This window comes from Xiphophorus couchianus, chromosome 22 (genome assembly GCF_001444195.1).
Source record: "Xiphophorus couchianus chromosome 22, X_couchianus-1.0, whole genome shotgun sequence".
Classification (NCBI taxonomy): Eukaryota; Metazoa; Chordata; class Actinopteri; order Cyprinodontiformes; family Poeciliidae; genus Xiphophorus; species Xiphophorus couchianus.
Genome location: NC_040249.1, coordinates 2,592,738 through 2,619,966, shown reverse-complemented (window position 1 = coordinate 2,619,966; position 27,229 = coordinate 2,592,738). Strand labels below are relative to the sequence as shown.

Below are 27,229 nucleotides of genomic sequence, written 5' to 3'. Positions count from 1 at the left end.
TTGAATGACTCTTGGTGTGAGGAGTAGTGCAGTTTCGAAGCAATTCTTTCCCTGACTTTGACCACAAGGGGGCACCAAACTGTCACATGTTGTTGCTCAGCAACTGTCCCAACTGATCACTCTCTCTCTCCGCTGCTGTTGACAGCATCCCACACACTCCAAACTCACTGAAGGATGACCAAAAATGCAGCAGCAACAAGCCTCCTGAATCTGCAGCCAAATGATGTGGCAGCAAACTTGCAGAGTGGAATGTTGTCTATGTTTTTTTTTTTTTCATCAATGTGACTGTTGTTTTTGCATAACAAGGCTGGCTGACAAACCTTTCGCCCCACAACCCACCCATCACTGTTCAATAACTTCAAAACCCAAATCCATCCAATTGGGTCAGCGATGGCAACCTGGTGCTGAAGCTGGCGGTCACAGCCCTCTGCACAGCCATAATGGCCTGTGGCACAACTACGAAGAGGGGGCGGGGAAGGGACGGGGGGGTCACGTAACTGACAACATTCCTAGTACTTCCAAGAGGCCGGTCGTCTGCAGGTTTACCAGCAGCGCTGCTCGTCTCTGTTTATCTGCACAGTCTAAAAGGAAAAGAATGTTTTCCCCCCACAACACGGCTGTGTGGGGATTAAAGCCCATTCTGAGTGGCCCCGGGTCGTGCAGCAGATGTTAGCCAGGATAGCACTCGTTACCGTGCCAACGGTGAGCCTGCAGGATTGGCCCGTCCAGACGACTCTAAGCCTATACATGTAAGGGAGAGGATGGGGAAGCTGTGAATAAAAGGAGAGCCCAATGTACGTTAAAGAGAATGTTGGTGGGAATTACTTCACGGTGTTCGTTCATGAGGTTACCTGCATCCCATCGGGGATTTCCATCATCACCACACACCTTAAACATATGTGGTTTCTTTAGGTTGCTTATCTCTAATTTTGGAATGTTTTTCTTAAAAATAGACCCTCCAGCTTTTTAAAAATGTATTCAGTGAGAGAACGTAAACATTTTATTAAGAAATTTCAGCTGCACTGGAGTCGAAAGTGATGTAATACTTATGCTGTACCAGCATTTGGCAATGATGTCAACATTAACAACAATAAAACTCAAAAGAAGTCCTGTTTGAGGCTAACCAGCTCTTTGCTAGTGGTTCTTCCATAACCGTGGTTAGTGGTTATCCCGTCAGACCCTCAATGTCCGAAACCACACACAAGAAAGGCGCACAGAGTAAAAAACTGGGTCCAAATGACTCTGTCTCTTAAGACCACAGGAGGGTTGATTCTCAGCTATCCAATTCCATACAGACACATCGCAAATACCTCCAAAAACTTTGATTTTAGCTGCATAGCTTTATTACTTAGTCAAAGTTACTCTGAGTGGATGCCACCCCCATGTTGGACTGTTTTGCATCAGAGTGTTTTGAATGCAAGACACCAAACTCAGATCAAATCTTTTGTTCAAGCAAGGAACCAGACCAGGCTAGTCTTTGGAGCTGTGGGTGGTTAAATATTTGTTTTGCATGGTATGCTATGCTAACTGAGTCTTTTCTATACTTGCTATTGTTTTTTACCTTTTAGACCTCTATTTAAGCTTCATGCATTAACAACTTTATTCTGAGTTTGAACTGAAGAACTTCTAGACTTCTATCGGACTAGTGCTTTTCTGTGTCCAGACTTATCTCTGAACCAACGAGTGAGCCTCCTACCCTGTGAATAGCTACTACTATCACACATGCCGGATATAAATGCGATTTTTTCCTTTTGCCCCGAGTGAATTCTGATGCGGATATTGTGGATTCTGTGGAAAACAGTTTGTCACTTTAAAGCTTACATTTTTCTTGACTAATTTCACATTCTCTCTCTTCTTAGGTGAGAAACATTTCTTAAATCTCTGAAATAGTCACTCAAAAATAGTTATTCTTGAGATCTTAGTACTCTTATTGGCTTTGTTGTCAGAAATAGTTGCTATTTCATTCTAGTTGTTTAACTCTTTCTGACTGTTATTGGACAGTCAGAAAGAGGAAACAAGGTCTGACAAGACAAGACTTGACCCAGCTTATATTATTTCACAGCCCAGCTATTGTCCTGAGCACAGAGTAGAAATTACCATTGTATATTTTAGGGCTGATCGCCAAGGTGACTCTCAATATAGTGAAATAGGAAGTTCTTAAAAGTAAACAGAGCTCAACACAGCAGACACTGAAAGTTTTTTGTTTGTTCAGTTCCATAATGGCATTACTCTGAGGACAAGTGTTGGACAGAGCAGGGCAGTTTCACGCATGGCTGCATGTTTGGGCTCTCTGACAGGTGGAGAATAGCCAGATGTGTGTTTGTTTGCTTGAGTGCATGTGCTTTAACATGTGCATTGTTGCTGTATTTTAGCTGTTTTCAAATGTCAGCAGGAGTCTAATTGACTCCTTTACTGCAGGTAACAGGAAGAATTTTGCTCAGATTTTCCTAAATGGACTCTGCCTACTGCCTTTACTGACTCTCTTTGTAAGTGTGAATGAAATAAAGCATAATTTCTTTGGAAAAAATAGATAAGAATGAGTATGCCATACAACTGTGAAACTAAAAGAACCACTGTTAGATCAGGGAACTAGGGAGTGCAAGAAATTGTGTTTTGTCTTACATTGTTGAAATCAATCTTTAATGTTATGTCAATCTTTATTGATGTAATAGAAGCCTTAGAATGTTCTAGGTTATGGAGTGATGCAAAAGGTCTTCAGCATTTGCTTCTTGAACACATTGTCAGAGTTATTGCAGATAGTGACGGCTGTTGGCAGGAAAGATCTCTTATAGCGGTCTGTATTACAGTGAGTGCAATGTGAATGTGTGAATGTAAAGTCACACAACTGTGAATCTCCTTTACAGATTATTATTATTCACAGTATCCAACTCAATTAAGTGAGAGTATGAGGCCATATAAACTTTCTCATCACGCCGCTGAGATTGATGATCCAAAGAAAGCTGTATAAGTTAACAGCACTGATATTAGCACAGTGATGTCAGGCACTGCCCCATATCCAATATTTGGTTGATCTCTGGGTTGCAGTTTCAGCTGATTCATCTGTCCATCTGTCCGTCCTCCCAATCCAATCCAATCCAATCCAATCCAATCCAATGCAATAACATTTCCTCCTATCCTTGTATCATACCCCATTTCTTTCTTAACCTTCCTTCTGTCCTTCCTTCATTCCATATTTCCATACTTCCTTCACTCCCTTCTTCACTGCCCTTCTATTCTTCCTTGTGTCTACTTTCTTTTTGTTCTACTTTTATTCCAATTTTTGTTCTTGTCTTTCATTTTTCTTTCTCTCCCGTGTCCTTTCTTCCTTCTACTTTCTGGTTTTGGCAAGTTCCATACTTAAATTCTGTCTTGATTTTCTGTATGTTTATTTAAAATGAATGCTAAGGGCTGAGAGCTCTTGAAACTTGTCTGAAAAAATGTGGACTCTTTTGATAAGGAATGTGTAGATGCCCTAACTTTTGTCCTTAATCACAAACACGAGACTTTACAGGAATCATCTTACATCACCATGAAGGCAGAAGCGCTAAAGAAAGACTACTCCAACTATTGATTTTTTTCTTTTTATTAGTTTTAAAAATATTCTTCTTTGTTCATTTTCAGTGTTTTATTTCCATAGTTCATTGATTGCATTTAATATGTTTGATTGCTTGGCTCTGCGGTGGTGAAATAAGACGAATATAAACCTGATGAATTGCCAAAAAAAGTTTTATTCCACTTTCTAGACAGGGTAGTACTGTAGCTAGAGGAAAACAGAGATATGACACCATCATCCATCTCTGAGGTCACGTCGTAGAGAACAAACTTCTTGGTTTGAGTGAGATCGATTTGCAACCACTCTGTGCCACGTCAACCTGTCAGAGAGACAGATGGGCAGAAAGAGTTCTTGCCCACAGAGAAGTGTTCGAGGTGTCACAGCCTCGTTTCTGAAATGACAGACAGCGTATGTGTGAGTGTGTGACGGCTAAATAAGACCGCTGAGAGGTCTCGGGGACGTACAGCCTGACCTCTCATTTTACCAGAGTGCATTTCACTGTGTGCATCTGACAACAACTTTAAAGGACTTCTTCTTCCTGACCTCTTGATGGGTCTGTGTGCATATAGCTGAAGGTGGATATTGGTTCTCAATACCCCAGGAAGACTCTAAGAATTTGTTTTCATTGTTGTTTTTCTGTTCAACCCTTGTTGTCAGTGCTCATCATCATCTTGCATGTTTTGGATGTCTCTTCTCCAGTACGCGTTTTCCTCCTTAACATGCCATGAAATCTTGTTGTAGCCTGTTAATCATCCTTATATTGAAGTAAGGAGTGTGACAGCCAAAGCATATTCAAGTGTTTAAATGGCCCAGTCAAAGCTGAGTTTAGTCATAATATTACATTGAGAATTGCGCGGGAGTATTTGAAAGTTAGTGTATCTAACCACTGCTTAAACTAGTTTATGAAGAATGGTTAAAAATGTCATTTTCTAGATGTGAAAAGCTAGAGTTCTATCCCAAATGTGAATACAAATGCACAGCACAGTTTTCAAAATTTATTGACAACTTTTGAAAACCATGTATAATTTTGCTTCCACTCACAATTATGCAATACATTGTTGTGCTATCACATAACATTCCAATGTAGTGCATTAAACATTGTGGCTGTAAATGGACAAAATGTGGAAAAAGTATACCTTTCGAATGCCTTATGGCATTATGTATATTATGGCAATAACAATGACGTGCGTACATGTGTATTACTGCAGTACTGTATTATATGTAGTACATGAAAAACTATTATACACAAACAGGCACAGTACAGTTGAACTGAGATAAACATTGACCTTTTTTTCTCCACACTTCGAGTAAAGGCTGCAAAGTGGGTGTTTCAAACAACTCTGAGTGAATGATAACTATGTTTATGTTGATTGTGTAAACCCACAACTGTTTGCTCACAAGTTTGCCATTCTGTGTTCACAATGAATTTGCGCTAACTCTACAGAAAATTTGTTTCAAGTAGTGACAAATGGTTTCCGGACAAGAGTCACGGGGTGAAGGAAGTTGGAATGTGCATATGGTTAATGTCAAAGTCAGTGTCAAATTTATTTACAGAGCCATTTCAAAACAATAGATGATGAGCAAAGTGCATTGCAATTTCACCAAACAGTAAAAAATAAAATTCATATTAAAGCAAAAATAATAAAATAAATAATGAACTATTTCTCCTATTGTAACATTATTATGGTTTTGATACCTCGGCTCCAGGATACTGAGAAATCGTGAGTTATGTGTGTAAGTGTAGCCTTCTATTTAATACATTGAAGGGACCATTTTCCTAACACATGCTATGTTGTGGGTACCTACTGTGTTTTTGGTTAGGCATTAGGTTCAGGACTAAGGTGTGAATTGAATTTAGGTTGATTTAAGGTAAAGTCCCTGTGGTTAGGTATATAGTGGTAATGGTAATGTTTTATGATCAATTTTGGTGAAAATAATTTGATTGTATTTTACCAACATATCGATAAATGTATGGGACCTTTTACCAGCCTGTTGCACTAAAGAGTTTGCAAATGTCTTTAATCAAAAATAACTTGGTCTTGTTCATTATTAGTCCAGAAAATAAAAATGAAAAAAGATTTTTATTATTTAGAATTTATTATTTATATTGCATTTAATTGATCATTTTTTTATGTTTAGAATTAATTATTTTCTTTTGTCTTTTCGACATTATTGAAGTATGCTAGATTGCTGATTTTATTTATATTCATATAATAGGCCAAATTTCAATAGATTGCTTCTTACATATTTTAAGGAAAATTTCATTAAAAAATAGCGTGTAAGGAAAATCCCTGTAGTTCAAGAGCAACTGTTATTCCTCTGTAAACAATCATTTTAATTTATGGTGATTTTTATAAAAATAATCATAATGGACTTTTAAGCCTTACATTTACCACAGTAGCACACAGAAAGGTTCAAAGTCTCACCACAAATAACAGAATCTTTTGTTCTCCATTTATTTGAATTATTTATTTTAGAATTTAAATATAACATAAGAAATGTAAGTGTTGTACTGTATATAGACTTTGTTGCATGTCTGGACAGACCCGTTTCTATATTTGCTGTGGTGGGTATGTGGCAGTTTGTTTAGTATTTATACCAGTGTTTGTCAGAAGGTGAGGGACAAACAACAGGCCACCAAGTCAGGCTATAAGAAGAAAATCTCCAACAACATAAACAAAACCACAGTCATGAGTCTCCTTTGGTGTGATGAGGTCAAACCCCTGACTCCTTGAAGTCAGGCGGCAATTGTGCTGCTGGTTTGGAAGTATTGTCTTTCCTGGCTGTGGGTTGTGCTGCAGGGCGGATACTCACGTTTAGTGAAACACTTCTCTAGATTAGGCCTATTAGTTGAGCAGTCAATCATTGCTGTTTAAATGAAAATACTGAATTAAATTGCCAATATTATAGATGCCTAATCAAGACTTTACAACAGTTTTCCCTCTGAACATTTCTTTCACTAAATTCCACTCGCTCTCAGTTATTTCTAAAGGTCTCTGTTTGTGTTTCTGCTTCAGGCATTGGGTAAATACCTTTAGTGGAGTAGCTGAGGTATTTACCCCCTTCCCACCTTCTTTTACCCATTACCTCCACTAATGACGTTTACACATCTGCTTAGGAGGATCCACTCATCTTTCTGTCTCTCTCTGTCTGTCGTCTTTAGAGACCTTTTGCAGATGCAAGAAAAAAACTAAGGGAACAGATTAGCATCTTTTATGCTCTTTCAGCTCTGCGTTTTAGAATTGCATGTACAGTACCTTGCAAAAATGTTCCTGCTCCATAAGGTTTTTCTCATAATGTTACAATTATTTTACAACCAATAAATGAACAGAAACTAGTATATAACCAACAAACAGAAGAAAATGACTCAAGGACTTGAAAATCTTTTACAAATACATATCTGAAAGCTGTAGTTGCATTCAACTCCCCTGAAAAAATACTTTGTACTTTCTTCACTTACACGTGTTTGGGGTATGGCCCCGCCAGCTTTGTACATCTAGAGACTGAAGACTTTATCCATCCATTTTTTTCAAGTCAGCTCTGTTATATTGGATGAGGAACATCACTGAATAACAAAATGTATTAAGTGTTGTCCAAGATTCTTCATTAGATTCTGGTCTGACCTTTGACTGGGCCACTATAACGAATTTAAACTTTTTGACCCATACCATTGAGCTCTGGCTGTATTTAGGGTGGTGTTTTCTTTTTTATGTCTGCTGTGTCTTCAATGTAGGTTGTGACAAATGGGACTACTACTTCCTTTCCTTTCCGACAACAATGGCTTTCTTATTGCCAGATTTGAAGCGTGTTCAACTAATATCTCTCTTCTTGACAGATGCATCTCTGCAGCTATTTAGTAATTAGATGAGTACTTAAAGCAACCAGTTGCACTGGAAGTTAAAGATAAAGGGAGCCAGAAATGACTAAATGCCACATTTGGACTTTTGTACCAATCATATAAAATTGTATGGATTGGTATCCTCAACTCCTTGTCATTCTCTTGCCATAGTTACGTTTGTAGAGCCACTTAAACGTTATGCTAATTCTAATTTTCACAAGAAAGATTTTAATAAAGCTTCAGTCTGACGTAATTTTCTTCTTTGCTGAGGTAAAGAAAATTACGTTTTACCTCACTTTTCATGTTCGCTGATGACTTGCTTTTGTTCTTTTGACTTATCTTTAGTGAGCCAAAAAAAGTAACTTGATCATTAACTCTAAGGAGTTTTCCCTGAACTTTTCAACTCCTCACCTTCCCATGTCTTTTTCTTCTTTTTCTTTTTAACTAAAGTTAATGCTTCCGGTGTTTTTGGAGTTCTTTCTACACACACAGGCATTCAGACATTCTCTCTTGACACTGACGCTGCCTAGCAGTCATGCCATCTGGCTTTGTTTTCCTGCTGACTGAAGTCCACTGCAAAAGACATAGAGATGTACACATGTGGACATGGATACAAAGACGACTGTACCTGTCATCTCTGTTGAATAGAATTACCTTTGCCTCATTTTGTTCTGTGTGTCCATCACCTCTATTCTCTCTGGGCTGATGACTCAGTGGGCTCCTGTGGGACTTCATACGTCGGTGTGAATGAAAGGTTTTCGGCCCACTGCTTGGCGCCACTTTGCCCGCCCTTTCTTCTTCTCTGCCAAGCACTCTTTCTTTTAATGAGACAGTTCAGGTTCTCTGTACTTGCTCCTGGGCTAAGGTTCGTGTTGTGTGTATTTGTGTCCATGTGTAAGTGTGCGCACCGCTGCAAGGCTTTTTCAACTCTTCCACTATGAAGAAGCGGGTCTTCACAGCGGGTCGAGTTCTGCGTTGCCTCAGGTCCTCTAGAAAACCACTGAAGTAGAGCAACTTAAAGAAAGACCGACAGTTGGGATGAAAAGAAAAAGAACTTGACCTGAACATGTCCCAGAGGACTCATTAGTGACACTTAGGAAGGGGTTTTTCCTCTAAACTCATTCCAGTGCCAGTTCAGATGTAGTTCTTGGTTAAAATGATTTCTTAATGTTTTCACCACCAAACCTCTGACTGCTACGCAACTCTTTTCTGGGACTGGACAACTGAACAGCCTACTCACGGTCAATTGTCCCCTGACTGGGACTTTCACTGTTGTGACAAAATTTTTAGTTGCATTTGCACGAAGGTCTTTTCTGTCAGTCAGTTGTATCTAGTTTAAGCCTTCAATTTATACATTCGTCTTTTCAGTACTTGGTGTCATTATTTTGTTTAATTCTTTAAGAAATGTTGTGTTCAGTCTTAAGTTTGTTATGCAGTCTGTTACTGAAACATGGTAAAAACACCAGATTGCTTCAGAATGGTGCATATTGACCTGTATAGTTAGTTGTCTTACCCACCAATATGGCTGCACAATTTGTTGTTTTTGCAGCTTCACTTAATATATGCTGGCTATGCCCCCCAACCTCTTCACATTATTGTAGTCTTCTATTGAGAGGCAGAAAAAGGGCTCCAGATTTCGACCAAGTGGGTTGAAAATTCAACCAGATTTCTCAATAGTTCACCTCAAAAAAATATTACATAGCGCAAACAGTTCATCACTAAAGGCTGAGATGACAATGTAGTTAAATGCTGCAAAGGAAAAACTTACCTTCACTTCAAGTATAAGTCAGAAATAAGGTTTCATCAGAAAAATGGCTTGAATATAAAGAAATGTTTAGTTTGAGATGTTCGTAAGATGTTTAGCCCCTAAAAGGTCTAGGTTTTATTTCATTTCATTTATCTTGAGATGTTTACATTTCAGCTAATGGAAGCTCCTGGAACACAATTTCAGTAATTCTGCTTCCAATAAATAACTTTATACTTACTAGGTTGTTAATAATTCTTTATGAGTCAATATTACTTTAATTTGACAGTGATTAAAAAAAGTTAACTTGTAAAACCGATGTAAAAATAATGCGATGCAGTTGAAAATTTGGATGCACCTAACATTTGTGCTGGTTCACTTAAGAAAAAAAAAAGGTTAGGCGTGTCAGGGAAACCAGCACAAAAAGTTAATCTTTGTCTGTGTTTTACTTGGTGACAAAATTCCTAAAATAAATGGGATTTTCAGTTATTATTTTTAGTTCTAATTTATTGAATGTTTCAGTATTTGGACAGTCTTCATCATATCGCTGTAATGTAATTGGCCTTAGAAGGAGGTAGCCCTTGGACAACTTGGACACACCCAATGCTTTATATAATTCACCATAATTTGACAATAAAATTTCATTTCCTTTGGGGATAAACAAATTGTGCTGAATTGAACAGAAAACTACCTGCTTAGTGTTACTTTATCAGAAAAAAATGACTTCCTCCTTACCGTTTTTTTTTTTTTTTTTACTGTTAGAGCTTTTAAGATTAGAGATTTATTTATCTTAACCCTTCTCAGACAACTAGCCTCTCTCTATTAGGTTTCTTCTTGCTAGAGTTATTATTTGAAAATTATTTTAGTAATTAATTTATTGATTATTCTGACGATTGACTAATTGGGTTTTAAAAATTTGCACAGATTTTTATTTAACCACTTAAATCTTTTTGCACAATATTAGAAATTCATTAAAATATACAAGTAAACAAATAATTCAGTTTCCTTTTAAAGGAAGAAAATAAACATTTTATTGCCTAAAATGCATTGCCATAGCATTACTTTGGTAAATCTGCACCATGTGAAGATAAAACAATGCCACTTGAGGATTTCTGGCTTAAACATATGACAGACAATTTGTTTAAATGTAAAATGAATATATTTTTTTATGGTTGTGGGTTAAACAGTACTCTGAATATGGTGGGGGCGTGTCAGTAAATGACCTTTGTTGAGTCTGAATACTCCAATTAACGATTAATCGATTATTTCTAGATATTAAATATTTCAATTACTACTTCATGCACTAAAATGTTTTTCTTTTTTTGTAAAATGCTTTGTTATGGTGTGATTGAGAAGCAGCATTTAAAAATATACAAAAGCATCCAGAGATGGACAGATGGTTCCGTTCTCATCTGGGGTTTCTATGGCGACCAGCTGTAAACAAACACTTTCAGACAACTGTCAGATACAACACCTGCTCATCAGAGGTGAGACAGAAGAAAACTGCTAAAGTTATGGAGGAGAAAAACAACAACCCTGTCAAGAATCCTCCGTTACCTTCTTACAAATTAGCCAAGCTGCTGCACGACTCTGAGACTGAGAAGAAGGTGCTGGCGTCACAAGTTGAGGATCTGAAGGTTCAGCTTCAAACTGCCAAGACTCATATTGAGAACAACAAAGAAACGTCCAGCAAGCTCGCTGCCAAGCTGCAGGCGCAGAGAACGGAGATGGAGCACCTCTACCTGCAGATGAGAAAGATTGACCAAGCTCTCCAGAATGCCAGAGGAGATTGTGACTCAAGCCAGCAACGAGGTAACCGTAAGAATCACACAATGGCATCAGGGAGACGCAGCAACTTAAAGATGTTCAGTGAGCCACAAGACATGTTGATGAAAGAACTGAATGACAGCAGAGATCAGTTCAAGGAGTTTCTAGAGAGCAGAGCCCACATTGAGCAAGCAAAATTGCAAGAGATCCAGAAGATCTTGAGCAACATTAATGTACTAAGAGACTTGGAAGACTTAAAAGTCGTCTTCAAGGCAGAGAAAGACAAGAACCTTGCTCTTCAGCAAGAACTGGAGCATATTCAAGCGCATCTCAGGCAAGAGGACAGATTTCACGCACAACGGGCATTAGCAGATCTGTTTCTCATCCGAGAGCTGAGGGCCGTCATAGAGGAGCAGCAGAACAACGTCCACGAGATGAGGCCGCTGCTTAGCACCACCGAAGACATGGAGGCGCTGACCCTCGGAGAGGACACGCTGGAGCTGCTGGAGCAGAGTTTGAAGGCTGCGGAGGAGGAAAACGACCCCACACCTGACTCGCAGGGCTCCAAGCTTCAGGCAGATTCCAGCGCCTCAGACGAACTTCAGGCAAAAAACAAGAAGCCGTTGAGGAAAACCTTCCACCGGTTCCTGGGATGGAAAAAGTCCAAGAAGGGTTTGATGAAGCCCAAATCCAGCGGAGACAGCCTCTCCAGTCTAAATATCTGCTATTAAAAAACAGCATTTTTGATCTCTTTCCATGTTTTCTGCAATTATTTAGTTGGAGTTACTTATCTTATAAGCAGAACATTTCTCAGGTATTATATGTGGGAGATTTACATTTCAGTTTTGTCTATTTCTTGGTAGAAGTGTAGACTTAGCCTAAATCAGGATAGGCGTTTAATCACTCCACTTACAGGAAATAGTAGCAGTCATTTAAACTGATTATTTTTCTGAGATACACCTGGCTTTTTAGTGCGGTCTGTGATTTTTTTAAAAATAGGATAGAGGTCAGAAATTTGATGGAGTCATTTTAAAGCAAATAATTAAGTTCAAATTTACATTACCTGAGTCAAACACTTTTATCTGATAAAATGACATTGGTCAAAAGGAAAACAACATTTAACATACTGGTTGATTGTGGAGTACCAGTGTCACATTCCACAGTGAAGCCAGGTTAACATTTACATGAATTTATACACATGGACAAACCAAATGGCTATGGGACAGAATAATCGGCTGTTTGGTCTCAATTAGAAGAAATATGTTTCATGCAAAGAAAATCGGGGTATGTTGCAACAGTCGTTGAGTGTAGCTAAGAGAAAGCTCAAAATAAATCGACCTGTTTTTTTCTAATTTAATGTAGTTCAAAGTTTAAAGATGTGTTTAGAGGCTTATCAGAGACAAGAGAGTAAATGACTGATCAAATGTAAGGGTTGGAGACTTAAGTCTGGGAAGAAAAGTATCAAATCTACCCGGAGCCAGGTAGGTGAGGGAATGATAATGCGTTTGAAGCCTGGTGAAGATTTGTGGGTGTGCTGCAGGGTGAGTGTGACTGCCATAAGCCTGTGACAGCCTGGTGTCAGTCACCTTATGGCAGCTCTTTAACCCGGGAATTTATCGCATCACTCTCGTTGCTGTGATGTGGTCACTCCATCGCCTGAAAGCAAAGCCTCGGACATGTATGGTTGGTGTTTAGTCTGTGCATTTCTGCATTGAAGGCCAGAGATGCTCACTTTTGAGAAGAGATCCTTGAGATGTCAGCCTGCTTCTGTCATTTTCCCTATCGGTGTTTTAATAGATCCTTTCATAATCATGAAATTTTAACTGCTTTCGTAAGTACTTTCCTTCTGATATTAATGAGTTTCTGTGGATCAGTGTGATAACCCTGAATACAGCAATTTCGCAGTACTATAGTATTCACATAAAATTTCAAAACAAAAATGTATGATGTAGCCTAAAGATATTCCTATTGGGACTTCGACTAACGACTAACTATTCTATTAATCTATTAATCAGTCGATTAATCTGATAAATTCAAATTCAAAAATCTGTTATTAATCCCAAATGGATTAATAACCCTTTCTTTTTGACTTTTTGAAGTCCGATCTGTTGACTACGGATTAAGTGATTAATAATTGGATAGCAAACAGTGCTTAATAGGAGAATTTTTCAGAATTTGAATCTGGTTAAGCTGAAACTATGCAGCTTGAGGAGTTCTGGGTGTGTTAGATGCAAAATGCATTTTTTTTATTTTGCAAAGTATTGACTTAATTACTTAACTGAGTAAAATGGGCTTTTTTGGGTCTTTATACTCTAGTTGACGATTAATCAATTACTTAATTGACTGATGATTAATTGATTACTAAATTAGTTGACAATTAATTGATTCATCACAGTTATTCTTGATTAACACAAGCTTCTTGTTTGATGAGCTTCACATTGCAGTTGAAAAAAGCCTGCATCCAAATATTTCTATATCTACATTAAATGGTGAAGAGCTGCCTAAAATGGTTTTAAAAAGCCTGAAAATTCACAAGTTAAAAAGGATTTTAATATGCAAGTAGCACAGGACCCCTTTGATGCCTTTTTCACTTTTCAATATATCAGTTTTATATTATAGACTCACATGTCCAGTTGGCTCTTTTTTAAAAAGGTCCCTTCTCTTTGTAGGTTTTGCGGAAACACCAACAGCAGCAGATGTTCTCATACTCAGTATTCACCCAGAGGGGACGGAGATAGGAGAGCAGAGAAAGAGATGCAAAGAGCAGACAAGGTCACAGTTCCCGTGGACTGTCTTTGAAAGCGAAGGCAAGTGTACCCTCCCCTCCTCCTCCCGTCCTTTGATGTTAAAGCAGTCTCTTTAGTACTCCAAAGACGGTATACAATAACCTCAACCCCATCCAACCCTTCACCCAGCCCCTCTGCGCACTGTTTGTACATGCACAGGTAACCCGGAGCAACTCCAGCCAGAAATCTGAATAAAGTGTGGCAGCTCTCCAGGACCGCTGCAACACGCTGGGTGTGTTTATTTGTACATCATGCTGTGTCTGGCAGGAAAAAAATAATCGGATCTATCATTGAGGTGACAAAAGGTTGAATTGGAAGAACAGCTGTTGTTTTAGAAGCAAAGTACTGTACATAAAGTATATAATTAATAAAAACAAACCATTTTAGGAGCTTAAAGGGGTAGTATTGTAAAAATTAACTTTTTGAGCTTTCCATCATGTTATGTTATTCCCACATCAAAACATACTTGGAGTGTTGCCTTGATTGTTTTATGCATGTTTGAGAAATTCTTTAATCTCCATGGCAACCATTCTGCTGTGCAAAACGCAAGGGTGAACCAAGCGCCGCCTTTGAGATGCAGCTCTTCCTTGTAGCTGCAGTTTTTAAACTTCCAAGCTTTCACCTCACAGAGCACCCCTCCGCCTGCAGCTCCCCTCAGCTCCTTCAGACTAGCCAGCAGCAATTAGCACCTTACCACCTCATGGAACTGCACATCTGCTGAGCTCATTATGCAAGCTACTTCTCAGTGAAGCACTGGTAAAAATGTGACAAACATTCACAAAACCTAAAAGCAAACATATGGTATGATATCTTACACTGCTACCACCGTAGCTAAGCTGTTGTATGTCATTTTTTCTAATTGTAGCCTTATGCTATATTCTTGTTTTATTCCTGAGCCCCCCCCACCAAAAGAATGTTCTGTTCAGATTTTGTGTGGAAACACAATGAATTGCCGGAGCACCTTTCAATACTTTCAGAACGGGAGAAGCAACATTTTGACCTCATGGTTAACTGACTGCAGTACAGCCTGTGATAAAGATGGATGGACAGCATGAAACCATCTAACCTGCTGCACCTTTATTAGCTGATCTGATGAATGCAGCCTGCTTTGTCTGAGCTGTCAGCTCTAAAATGTGTGTCTGTCAACTCCTCCTACTCCAACCAGGTCCACCAGGTTCCGAAACAGCTTTTTCCCACTTGCCATCAGACTGCTGAACTCTTAACTGGACTGCACTCAAAAACTGGTCTCCACTTCATACCTTGCACATGTACATAGCTAAATAACTTCCATTTTACTGTCAGTCCTGCACTTTATATTTTATATTCATATTTATATTCATATTTTATACGGTATTTTATTTTATTTTGGAGTAACCTCACAACATTGGAACCTCAAACATTGTCCTGAGCCGTATGCAACGAAATTTCGTTCTGTATACACCCTGTGCATGCAAAATGACAATAAAGTCAGTCTAAGTCTAAGTCTCTAAGTCTACCTCTGATGGGTCACCACCCTTGATCTTTCTCAGTGTTAGACTGTGATCATGTAAATTTTATTTTATTTTTTTGCATTTTTCACCTGCAACATAACCTTTACTGTTTTCCCTTAGTCTCACCAGAAATACAAGTGTAACAGGAAGAGGAGGCAATGCTGTGGCACATTATCGAGTTCCAGAGCATTGGTCATATTTACCTAAATCTCACCCTTGACTGATATTACTGCAAATACCATTACTCCAACTAATTGCTCTCTGTTGGCAGTCACACCCACAGTGTAGGTTTAAAACATTTTTAAATCATCTGAAGACACTAAATGCAATCCTGATTCAGTAGAGATTGGATTATCAAACACTCACAAGACAGAGATAAACAAATGTAAATAGAATGATCCCAATAATATTACACACTCACACTCAAGTTTAAGTTACAGGTTCAAAAAATTGACATATTATTTGACTTCATCCCTTCAATCTAAAGTCCTTTTAATTGGATGACATCAAAAATGTCTCAGGAGACTTGACCTTTGACCAGAGAAGCACTGCTGCTCCCTTGACTGTCTGTTGTTGTGCTAAAAACAGGCTCCAACATTTTTTCAATTGTTTTGCTTCCTGTAAAACAAATTTAACTGTCATGAAGCTGAAGCGCTATTTTTAAAGTGGCAGCTGACAAACAAGGAGCTACATAGTAAATAATTGCTTTTTTTCTGTTTTAATTTTTATTTTAAAAACTTTTTAAAATTTATTTCAGTTTATTTTTCAGGTCATCATATTGGCAGAACATCCCACTAATTTATGTCTAGTTGTAATTTATTTTTCTGCTTTTACTGTTTTATTTACTTATATATTCAGTAGTGAATGTAATTTATTTCAATAATTTCTTCTACTTTCTTTATTTTGCACATATCGTGTACAATTGTGAACAGCCGAAAGTTCAACAAACAAATCAAATGAAATCAAATCTAGTAAACTATAGAAGTTGAAAACTGGTAATTGTAAAAATAAATAAATACTTTTTTTGAACTGACCACTGAACTATGAAAATGTCCGAATTAGAGATTTGTTAAAAATAAAAAGGCCATTGGAAACTCAAAAAACAAATCAAGCAATTGTTGGATACGTTAGGAGGACACACCAAGGCATATCTGCAGATGTTGAAATGATTAGCTATAAAGTTGCAGAATTTATTGCAGTATTTGAGGTGCTAAGTACAAACATCTTTTCATTTTGATATGAAAGGAAGTAAAGGATATTAAAAAATGCTGAATTGTTGGGTTGATGTTTGAGGACTTTACCAATTATATTGTGTCTGTGCTCAATCAGATAAGTGTTACAAGCCACCTTAGACAAGTTTGGTGTTCATGCTCTGCTTGGCCCTTTTACTGAAACAGACCTGGCCATTTGTGTTCCCATCAAGATATTCAGGTCTGATTGTGTTCGAACTGCCCCGACTCACTCTCCATCTTTTATTTGCCTGCTGTCCCCTGCTGCAGACTCTGGTTACACTCCTTCAGATGGCGTTCTGCCTGGCTGAGCTGCACTTATGGTCCACGAAGAACTCGCTCCAAGTTAAAGGTGCCACTTATCACCATGTTCAATCTTCCTACCTCCTATAAAGTCTCTCATTGTCTCTTTTCTTCTTCGACCCACTCGGTCTTGTCCTGGCGGTTTCTGTCAACACTCACTTTGTTTTGACATATTGTCCGCACTTATGTCTACTTCGGCAATCTGACACTGACTCTTGCTCTACGTAATTCACTTTCTTGTCTGATTATTGCGTTATGATTAACAGTTTTTCCCTACATAAAATTGTATTTATAATTGTAATAGGCTTGGTAAACACATTACTGATTTAATTTTTTTTACACAAACCCTACACGTTCAGTAGTATTGAGAAAAAATTAATGCACAAGGGCAATTTTTTTGTTTTTCACAGAAACAAATAATGACAAATCAGGTGATAAAGTATTTACTTTGTTTTGATGGTCACCCATGAACTTTTTAAGTCATCAAACAAGATTTATTGCCCAATTATTCCAGAGAGGAAGGGAGAGCTTGTGACCACTGCTTATACTGGGATGATTGACAGCGCTAAGACCCTCCTCCCAGCTCTGATTGGTTGTGTCTGACCAAGTGGTGTAATCCTGCTGGTGACAGTAGAACCACGTGGAGGAGGCGGAGGAGGTAGATTTTTCTTCTGACAGATCATCTGTCTCTCACTATACTTTAAAGATATAGTGACAGTTTTAACAAATATGTAAAAAACATTATTTTTTTAATGAAAAGTTACATACTCCAGCTCTGAATTTGACAAAATGCAACATTTGCCGCAGAAACTCTTTAAGTATGAATAAATATTAGAAAAAATATTTTTCTAAAATGCCTTGTACTTTATTAGAAAGAAATATTATTATTATAAAAATACTTCAATAGCAGTGCTACAAAAACATCTGAAATAGCTGGCATCCTGGATCATCACTACACTTAACATAAAAACAAATCTGGAATAAAAACTGTCATCTTAGATTATAGATGGAAAAAAATATGATAATTTATTCAAAATATGATCTTTAACAGATCAGAACAATCTGGTTTATTTTAGCTCTTTTGGAAAAAGCAGGAATCACAGTAATTATAATTGTCCTAACAAAGAAGTTCGGACAGGGATATTTAGGATATTTATATTGGCTGATCAGAGCATTACAAAACAGCAACAATTTGTTACGAAATCACAAACCAAAGGTGAGTAATGAGTTGATAAAAAAATGTTTAATTTAAAATGAACTCATGAACATCTTTCACTGGTTGCTGTTAGAGAAAAATAAAATTAACCCAGGAACTCCTCTATCTGTGATAAGCTTTATGTTTTTATTTTTTTTATGAAAGCAATAGAAAACTGCCAGTCTTCTTTTCCACCCGGCAGTTTTAGTTTGACTTTTTTGGCAGTTTTTATGTGATACTCTGCTAACCACCTATCAGTCCATCTCTTATATCAAACGGAAATTCTCTTTTTTTTCTTGATTTCACCTTGCTGCTATTTTGTCTTGTCTTTCACAGTCTGCTGAGCTGTCGGCAAAGATAGTGTCTCACAGAGGCTGTCTGTGTGGAAATATGTGTGTCTATGCACCTATGTATCTACGAAAGGCTCTATATCTTAGATGATGCTGACATGTCCCTATTTGTTTGTTTTTCCTGCTGTGTTTTGTGTGCTATCTTGGAAAATATGGAGAAAAAAAAAGACCTGGTCGTCAGACTGTGACTCTCCCTATCTTTACTTTCCTCATGTCCACCTAAAAACAAAAATATGGATTGAAGAAGTATCTAGTTGCTTTGCCTTAATGCTGTGTTCTTCATCCACAGCTTTGTTTTGTTGCATAGAGAGATTAAACAACAACAATTCACACATTATCCTGATTTTATACAAAGATCCAAAGATCATTTGGCTTGTAATTCTGTTAAACTCAATTTAACAGAATTACAGTACATCTCATTCACTACCATAGGAGACAGATTTAAACTGATTAAATTTATTTTATTTTCTGTACATTTAAAAATATAGAACTGGGTATTATTATTGTTTGGTATGGTCGCTTTACGGATTAGAAAAAAGATTAGATTTTCAGTCTCTAACTGACCAATCACCAATCAGGGTCTGTCAAGTCTAAAATAGTAATATAATGAGACAACAGAACACTGAATTACGCACTATTTATCCCTGTATACGCTCACTATTCATCACAAGAACACATCAACAGAGACCCCCAAATCTCAAAGATGCGACAGAATTTGGTGTTCCAGGAAATAACATTTCATCTCCTCATGTTTAGACCCAAATCACACCTTGTTTTCTTTTTTATATCAACATGTGTGGCAAGAATATGAGAGCTTCCTAAAGAAATCACCAAATTACATTAAACTGATCACCATCACTTGTGCTGAAACAGAAACGGTTTACATATGTTGTTGCTTCTTGTTCCAAATCCTCCTTAAGAAACATAAGTAACTTGTGCCAAACTCAATACAACCAAAACGTTTGACTCAAATCATAGTTTAAAAAGACTTATTCCCTTATACTGACCAAATGTTATTTTTTATAATTTGAGAAAAGTTACAAGAAAAATCTTTTTTTTTTTTTAAAGATCTTGCTAAGCTTTCTGGCATTTAGCAAATAGAAATAATTATGGAAATTCTAACAAAGCTAAAGCAAGGAAATTTTGGTCGGATTTTGCTTCAGACAGTGAGGAAAAAAATGGCTTTGCATCTTTTTACTATGTATATTTGCTTTCAGCTGTATATATATGTATCCCTGTGTGGGTGCGCGTATGTGTACCATCAGCTTGTTGTATTAGCATGACCCTGCCTGAGGAGCAGCAGCAGAGGCAGCAACAGCAGTTGGGCGAGTGATAAAGAAATGATGTGTTGTGCAAATCTAAGACCGGCTGCTTATGGTTTTGGGGGGCCTGCAGAAATAACACTTTGGGAAAAAAAAAAAAAAAACTCAGCTCAGCAGTTTGCCTATGTTATGTCTTCATATCTATCAGTATGCCTGTTTGTGCTTGTTGCATGCCCTACATATGTTGACCATACGTTTCTGGAGCTGCACATCCTCTGCATCTACAGATTTGTCCCTCAGGTGGGATGGGTTAAGGCACACTCCTGTCGTTATTATTGCCTCTCTGCATGTCCCACCATTCTGTCTCTGACCCCCCGCCCCGATGCCCCACTCCCTTCTCTTTTCTACCTTCCATATTGGGTCTTATCTAAACCGCGGTGCTAGCAGACAGGACAGGCCACTAGCTGATAGTGATTGTTTATCCCACGGTGCGAAATTGCTGATCTGTCTTCTGCTTTTTCCCTGACAGCGAGATGCTCATCTCCCTTCCTTCTCCTCCTTCTCTCTCTCCCCTCAGATACAGATATTGGCACCTATCAGTACTACGATAAAGGAGAGCCAGGTAAATAGTGTTTATATTGGATGTCTGTTTGTGTTTCAGATAAGTTGCGTGTGTCTTGTTTTTGGAATGTGTGTGATTTCTCTATATATAAAGAAGAGCTTTTCAGTGCCTGCTGACACACAGATTATTGGTCTAGCGTGATTTAGTCTTCCAGCCACTAACCACACATACACTTGGTACACACAAAGGCTATTAGTATGAAGGATTTACACCCTAAAACCTTATATACACATGCACATACCACACACACAGATTATGGGGTCTCTGCGGTTCTATCTTTTACACTCCCTGTGTTCCTGTTGACCCTGGGGTCCTGCCACGCAGCGATAGGAAAACTAAACTGTTGACTTTCTCCTAGATCACATAGCAAGAAGCCCCATGCAGTCCAGCCTTATTTGGCCCTGAGGCCATGAGGCTTTCCGAATAATCAGGAAGTACTAAGATTGTTCCCTTGCAGCACTGCAGTAAAATATGGTCAATATACATTTTTTTTTACTAAGTAAATGATGCACCTAACAAAAAGTCATATTTGTCCTTCAGTCCATATGCTGTGCCTCTGAAATTCAATAAAAGGAAGAAAACATATATATATATTTTAAGATGAAGATATTTTAGCACTTGTTGCTATATTACTGTAAATATCCCTTGAAAGGTTATTTTATTTCAGTAATTCAATGTTTTAAGAAAAGTTAAAGAGGCAGTATTATGTGTTTTCCAGCCACATGGTGCAATTTCATAGCATAATCACATAGCTATGTTGACTTCAGTTATTATAAAATGCTGTATATATCAAATGTAACTTAAAAGAAATTTTACTTCCTAATTTAACTTCTTGAAATTAGTCCTCTGCCTCTTTAAAAGCTCTGCCTTCAGGAAGTCATCACAATATCGCTCCTCTATTGACCCTTTAACTATGTTTTTACCAACATTTCTCTCAGAAGTAGCTTGTACAATGAGATGTGCAGGTACACGATGTGTTTGCTAATTGCTGCTGGCTAGTCTGAAGGAGCTGATGGGTGTTACGGGGAGAGGGCTGCTCTGTGTAAAATCTAATTAGTTCACCTTACTTAAAAACATTATACAAACTCGTTGCCTCCAAAAAATTAACTTTTTAAAACTTTAAAATGTTAGTACGTGCAAGTTTACAGAACTTGACTAACTTGATAATTTTGAGTTGCATTAACTTGTGCAATTTTAGTGAATTAATAAGTTAGCTTATTAATTCTGAGTATGGTGTAATTACTTGATCAGCAACTACGACTTAGGTTTTTTGAGCTAAAAACTAATTATATAAGGAGAAAATGCTTGATTGAAACACTTCCTGGCTCCTGTTTTTATTTATTTCTCTGCTCAAACTTCAACAGAAAGTATGGAAAACAGTGACAGTTTTTTCACATTTGTAAGTAAAACAAACACAATCACATTCAAGGCTGAGTGGGGTGGTCATGACAATGAGCATGCAAATCACTCATGGTGCAGTTTCTTAAGCGCGCTCTACTGCTCTGAAAGTGGCTTCAATCTTGATGAACTGACTGCATGGATGAAGCCTTGGAGTCTACGTTTTCGCCTTAAAGATCTCAAAACAAATTTTTATTTGCTAGTTCTTAATGAAGTTATGTTGTGTGATTTAAGTATTGCCAATCTAAAATAACTTGACACATGCTGTATAGCTGTACGTAAAGTAAATAGCTAAGGCATATTTATATTGTAAGTTGTATGCAAATAAGGTATGTGGTCCAGATTTTTTTCATGGTTTTCATTCTTAAGCTGAAGTGTCACAGCTTATTATTTCCCTCTGAAATGTAGTAAGGGGAGAAGTAGAAAGTGACATGAAAAGGGAGAAAATCTCAAGTAAAGCACTTTGTACTTGGGTGCACTATGTATTGTTAAAATGCAGGTGGAAAAAAAGCACAATTATCAAATACTTACTCTTTCTAATTAATACTTACTCTTTCTAGTAGAGTGAGTTGGTGAGACTTACTGAAAGTGTGTGTTGAAAGAAATTTGATGAAACTGACTTAAGACTACTTGCTATTTTCAATCAAATACAATGTTTGCATTTACAATGAAGCTTGGAAACTGCAAAACTCCTTCGAGGAGCTTTTGTCCTGTCCTGTGTGACTTCCAGGCGTTTTGCATATCTGAATGGTTGCCAGCTTTAGTTTCGTGATAATTGTGGCTTGCTGCTATTAACGATAACAATATCCAAACTTCAGCTTCTTGGAAAGTTGGAATATGGACTACATCATTTTGAAAACCACTGACAATTTCCACAAAAACTGTAAGCCACTAAATGTCATCACTTAACAAGCTGGTCATGTAAAAGGTGCCATATTCACACTTATTAATGGGAAACTCCAATGGAGTTTGTCTCTTTCTTTGGTTCTGTCTTCTCTTTCTTTCTTTAAATTCATTCAACTAAATGTATTTATTTATTTTGTAAAAATGTGACTAGAAAAAAAAGGTTTCTGAGATGTTAGCATCCATATTTACATTAAGTAATCATACATCAATGATTTGTTTTCTTATTTTTCCATTAAAATGAGCAAATTTCAATTAGCTATTTGATGTACTGTTAAAAAAACTATGACTTTTTCATTCATTTCTGTTTATTTTGTACAATGCTTCCTCCATTTTTCAGGGAATAGTTAGTCTTTCAAACAGTTTCTACTCTTCTTGCGTGTTTCTTTAGTTTTTTTTCTCTTCCTGTGTACAGCAAGTCCCCCTGCGTTGTCCTCTCTTTTACTATCGTCACAGGCCTCTCTCGTTCCTCTCATCTTAGAAGCTGCCTTCTCTTTTCATTCCAATCTTCAGTGGAGAGACGCTGCTTCTTCCTCCCAAATCCTTTCATTTGGAGGATTACTAAAGTGTAGCTTGATATCAGAGCAGAGGGAGGAGAGAAAGAGGGAGGGAGAAGAGGCAGAGCAGGGTAGCCAAATCCCAATCCAGAAGCATCATAACACTCATACAGCAGTGTAATGATAGCCCAGGTTAGGAGTTGGTTTCACTTTCAGCACTTTACTAAATTACAGAAAATCTGTGTGAATTTGACAGTTGACTTTAACAAATGAAAAATAAAAAATAGAAAAAGCATTAAGCGAAATTTTCCTAAGGCATCTTTTCTATTCACTCTTGAGAACCGTTTGTTAAATGTTTTGTAGGTATTTTGGTTTAATTTAGTGTATAGGTGCTAAAAATTCTTGATTTTTGTCTTAATGTTTGTTTCCTTTTAGATCAAAGGGCTTAAGAAAGCTTTTCAAAAGAGAAATTTCTTCAATTCTTTCAATAGATTGATACTTGATTTCATAGTTTTTCTGTCATCTCTGTTTCAGCAACTGATCTAATCTTATACACGTCTAAAGCAAGGATGTCCAAAGTGTGATTCGGGAGCCATTTGGGCGAACTCTGAGTGATTTTTTGCGGCCCATGACCACAATGACAGTTCATGCAGATAGACCAGGGGTCTCAAACTCCAGTCCTCGAGGGCCACAGTCCTGCAACTTTTAGATGTGCCTCTGCTGGACCTCACCTGAATAGAATAATTAGGTCATTAGCAAGGCTCTGGAGAGCCATTTCATTCCAGTGGTTGGCACATCTAAAAACTGTAGGTCTGCGGCCCTCAAGGACTGGAGACCCTCCTTTTATCTTCCTTGATGACATTTTTACAAATAGATACATTGCGTTAGGATCAACACAAAATATTTCTGCCTCATTAACGAGATTTCTGAATTCATTCTAACTGTATAGTAAATAGACTCACAGACATCAACTATTTACTCAAAAGCTAACTTGATTGACATAGAAGGCGCTTCAGAAAAAGAATAACTCGTGTCCCGTTTCTGTTGTTAAGACTAAAAAAATGTTTTTGAAAAGAATCAACCCTAAAAAAGGTAATCCCGTCCCATAATTACACAATTGCGCAAGACCTTACTATGACTTATAGGTTTCTTTTGTTTATTTTTGACCATTTTGTTTGTTACAAGAAAAATAAAGTATATTTAGTCTATCATTGACTAATAAGGAACAGAATATGTTTTTTGTTTTTTTTAGTATTTATTTATTTACAAGTTTTGTCACCCACAAGAGCTTTCAACTCTACTATTTTAGACCTCACAAAAAAAAGTTTGTAAGTCGCTAATATAATATAATATAATATAATATAATATAATATAATATGGGCTGCACAGTGGCGCAGTTGGTAGCACTGTTGCCTTGCAGCAAGAAGGTCCTGGGTTTGATTCCCGGCCGGGGTCTTTCTGCATGGAGTTTGCATGTTCTCCCTGTGCATGCGTGTATAACATGCATGTGTGCACAGTCCAAAAACATGACTGTCAGGTTAATTGTCTCTCTAAATCCCCCCAGGGGTGTGTCTGCATGGTTGTTTGTTCTGTTTGTCTCTGTGTTGCCCTGCGACAGACTGGCGACCTGTCCAGGTGACCCCGCCTCTCGCCCGGAACTTAGCTGGAGATAGACACCAGCAACCCTCCCGGCCCCATTAGGGACAAAGGGTGAACAGAAAATGGATGGATGGAAAATAAGATAATATAATGCTATAATAAAGCATTATAGAATTTTGACACAATGCATCAGAAATAAAGGAAGGCGACATTTTTAGCAGTTTTATCTTATTTTAACATTTAGCTTCAAACTAAGAATAAAAGAGCGAATAGTTTGCAGGTCTGCCCTGCGACAGACTGGTGACCTGTCCAGGGTGAATCCCGCCTCTCGCCTGGAACGTTAACTGGAGATAGACACCAGCAACCCTCATGACCCCACTAGGGGAAGGGTGCTAGAAAATGGATGGATGGATGGATTTATTTATTTATTTGCAGGTCTAAAGTTGTACTTTATCAGGTTTAACATTACTTCCACTTCCGTCCACTAGAGGGAGACACAGGCTCATTGGAGCGGCTCCGGGGGGGTCCCCAGCTGCCAGTGCCCACCACCGCCGCCCACCACCCCCACCACCCTGTTCATCCAGCCCCAGAGCAGGTGCCCATGTCTGGGCCTGTCTGGCCCTTCACCCCCTTATCTGATTAATAGTACTAATCCTGGAGGTGTTCCTGCCTGCCAGAGAGGCCGGCCACCAGGCTGGCCACTTTCATGCTCAGGGGCGGCCCGGCCACGAGGCATGGTTACGGGTTGCGCTTTGCCAGAGGTGCCCCCCCACCTCACGCCCTCCTCCTTTTTGGAACCGAGGGGGGGTGTCGGTCGAGATGCAGCTTAGCTTTCTGTGTTTTTATTTACCTACATCCAAAAAGAAAACCCAGACCCATTCATGATCTTCTTCTTTAAATGTATGAATGACATGGCCTCTCTCTTTCTCCCCTCCAGCCAATCCCCTGGAGCATCACTACTACAATGAGAAACTCCAGTACTGTGAAGGTAAGTTCACAAAGAAGGAATTCACAAAACAATCAATTTACTCCACATATCCACTACGTTTGTGTGCGTTCGGACTTGTCGACCGTTTTCCAGAAATCGGTCACTGAACTGTCCTCCTCTCCCTCTCTCTGCTTTTCACTCAGTAGTGAAATACAAACAGCCTTATCAGAAGACAAACACTCATCCCCCTGCCCTCGTCTCACCCCCCACCACCCATCTTCCACACCCTCATTTGCATGCATCTGTTTACCTCTTCTTCTTCTTAATAGAGCACTCTCCTCCTTAATCACTTCTTTCTGTAAAGATGAAATGAGAGACTGTAAAATAAACAGATAAGAGTGTGATTGCACCACAGTGAGAGCAGTGGTGCCTCCTTTCCTCTTGAATTTTTATATATATCTATATATATAAATATATATGTGTGCGAGCAGAGGCAGATGCACAAATTCAATTAACTATTTTTCTTTTTTTTTTATATATGCATCTTTCTGTCTGTTTAACCTCCAGAGATGGCAGGAAGAGGGCTACGAAATTAAATGAAAGGGTCTCGGTGTGGTACACACGCAGAGAAATGTGCTGCTGACTGTGAGGTTGCAGTTGGAAGATAACTCAAACACGCCACAAGTCCCCAAGAATAAATATATCCACCTCTCCACAAAGATTGCTCAGTGTTTTTGGAAATTACTCTGTGCTTCCGGTTGAACATTTAGTGAAGAAAAAAAAACATATACAGCTGGGTTTTATAGGTGCTTTTGCGACTTTACTTGGACTACAAGCTTGGCGTGAGATTGTCTTATGCTGCCAAAACACATAATCTTTTGGTCTAGTTTCTAGGGCAAACAGCTGGGTGCACTTGAAATAAGGCAAAACTAACTTAAACGTAACTTTTCAGCAAGCAATAGGAAATTATTTTAATTAAATAATTCCTTAATATTGATGGAAAACTGCTGGTTCCACTGTCAGATAACATGAAAAAATGTTTGTCATGAGTGAAATAATCTGCCAGTGGAACCTTTTTCATTAACATTAAGTAATTATTGACTTAAAACAAGCTTCTTTGACAAAAATTACCTGGTAAGATTTTGTGTTTTTACATTCTAGCATGAGTGTCTCTCTGTTACATCCTCAATATTGTGCTAGGAAGACTATTTCCTTTTTTTTTTAATCGCACCTAAATGTTTCGGTTATCAAACCAAATTTGATATCAAACCAAGAGTATCTGAATAAATATAAAAAGCAGGAATCTTAAGGAAAAAGCTACTGAAATGAATCTATGTGAAAACGTAACCCAGTACCTGCTTGTCCCGTCCCTCAGTTTGGAATGGCTGTTGTCCCTGTAGAGGGATTTAGTTTTATGTTTCATTGCAGAATCGTTTTAATTCAGCCACTTTGGAGGGTTTTTTTCCATATAAACGACCTGTTTAACTTTGAGTTAGACTTTAACTAGGCCACTCCAAAACTGATTTGCAGCCATATAGATACAGTTTTGCTAGTGGGGTTTGGACTGTTGCATAACACAAGGGAGCCTGAGCTTTAGGTCACAAAGTGTTAGCAGTAGTGAGCAGAATATATGGTTTTCCCAATTACAGGAAGCCCTATGGGTTCTGAAGCTGACGAACAGCCCCACACCATGACACTACCACAACCACATGCTACTGCTGGTAGTATTTTGTTCTTCATCTGAAAAGCTGGTAATTTCAGACTA

General features: G+C 38.1%; 1 protein-coding gene across 5 annotated transcripts in view; it reads left to right on the top strand.

Annotated features, from left to right (window-relative positions):
• Positions 1 to 27,229, top strand: part of wdpcp (WD repeat containing planar cell polarity effector) — a 94,062-nt gene that overhangs the window by 6,856 nt on the left and 59,977 nt on the right. For 4 of the 5 annotated variants that reach the window (XM_028007731.1, XM_028007730.1, XM_028007729.1 and 1 more), the window contains 4 exons: positions 13,572 to 13,709; positions 16,678 to 16,759; positions 20,047 to 20,139; positions 25,474 to 25,524. In XM_028007731.1, the coding sequence (XP_027863532.1) occupies positions 16,699 to 16,759; positions 20,047 to 20,139; positions 25,474 to 25,524 (205 nt within the window). In that variant the 5' untranslated portion in view covers positions 13,572 to 13,709; positions 16,678 to 16,698. The remainder of the gene's footprint in view (positions 1 to 13,571; positions 13,710 to 16,677; positions 16,760 to 20,046; positions 20,140 to 25,473; positions 25,525 to 27,229) is intronic. The other variant, XM_028007733.1, reaches the window with a different exon arrangement.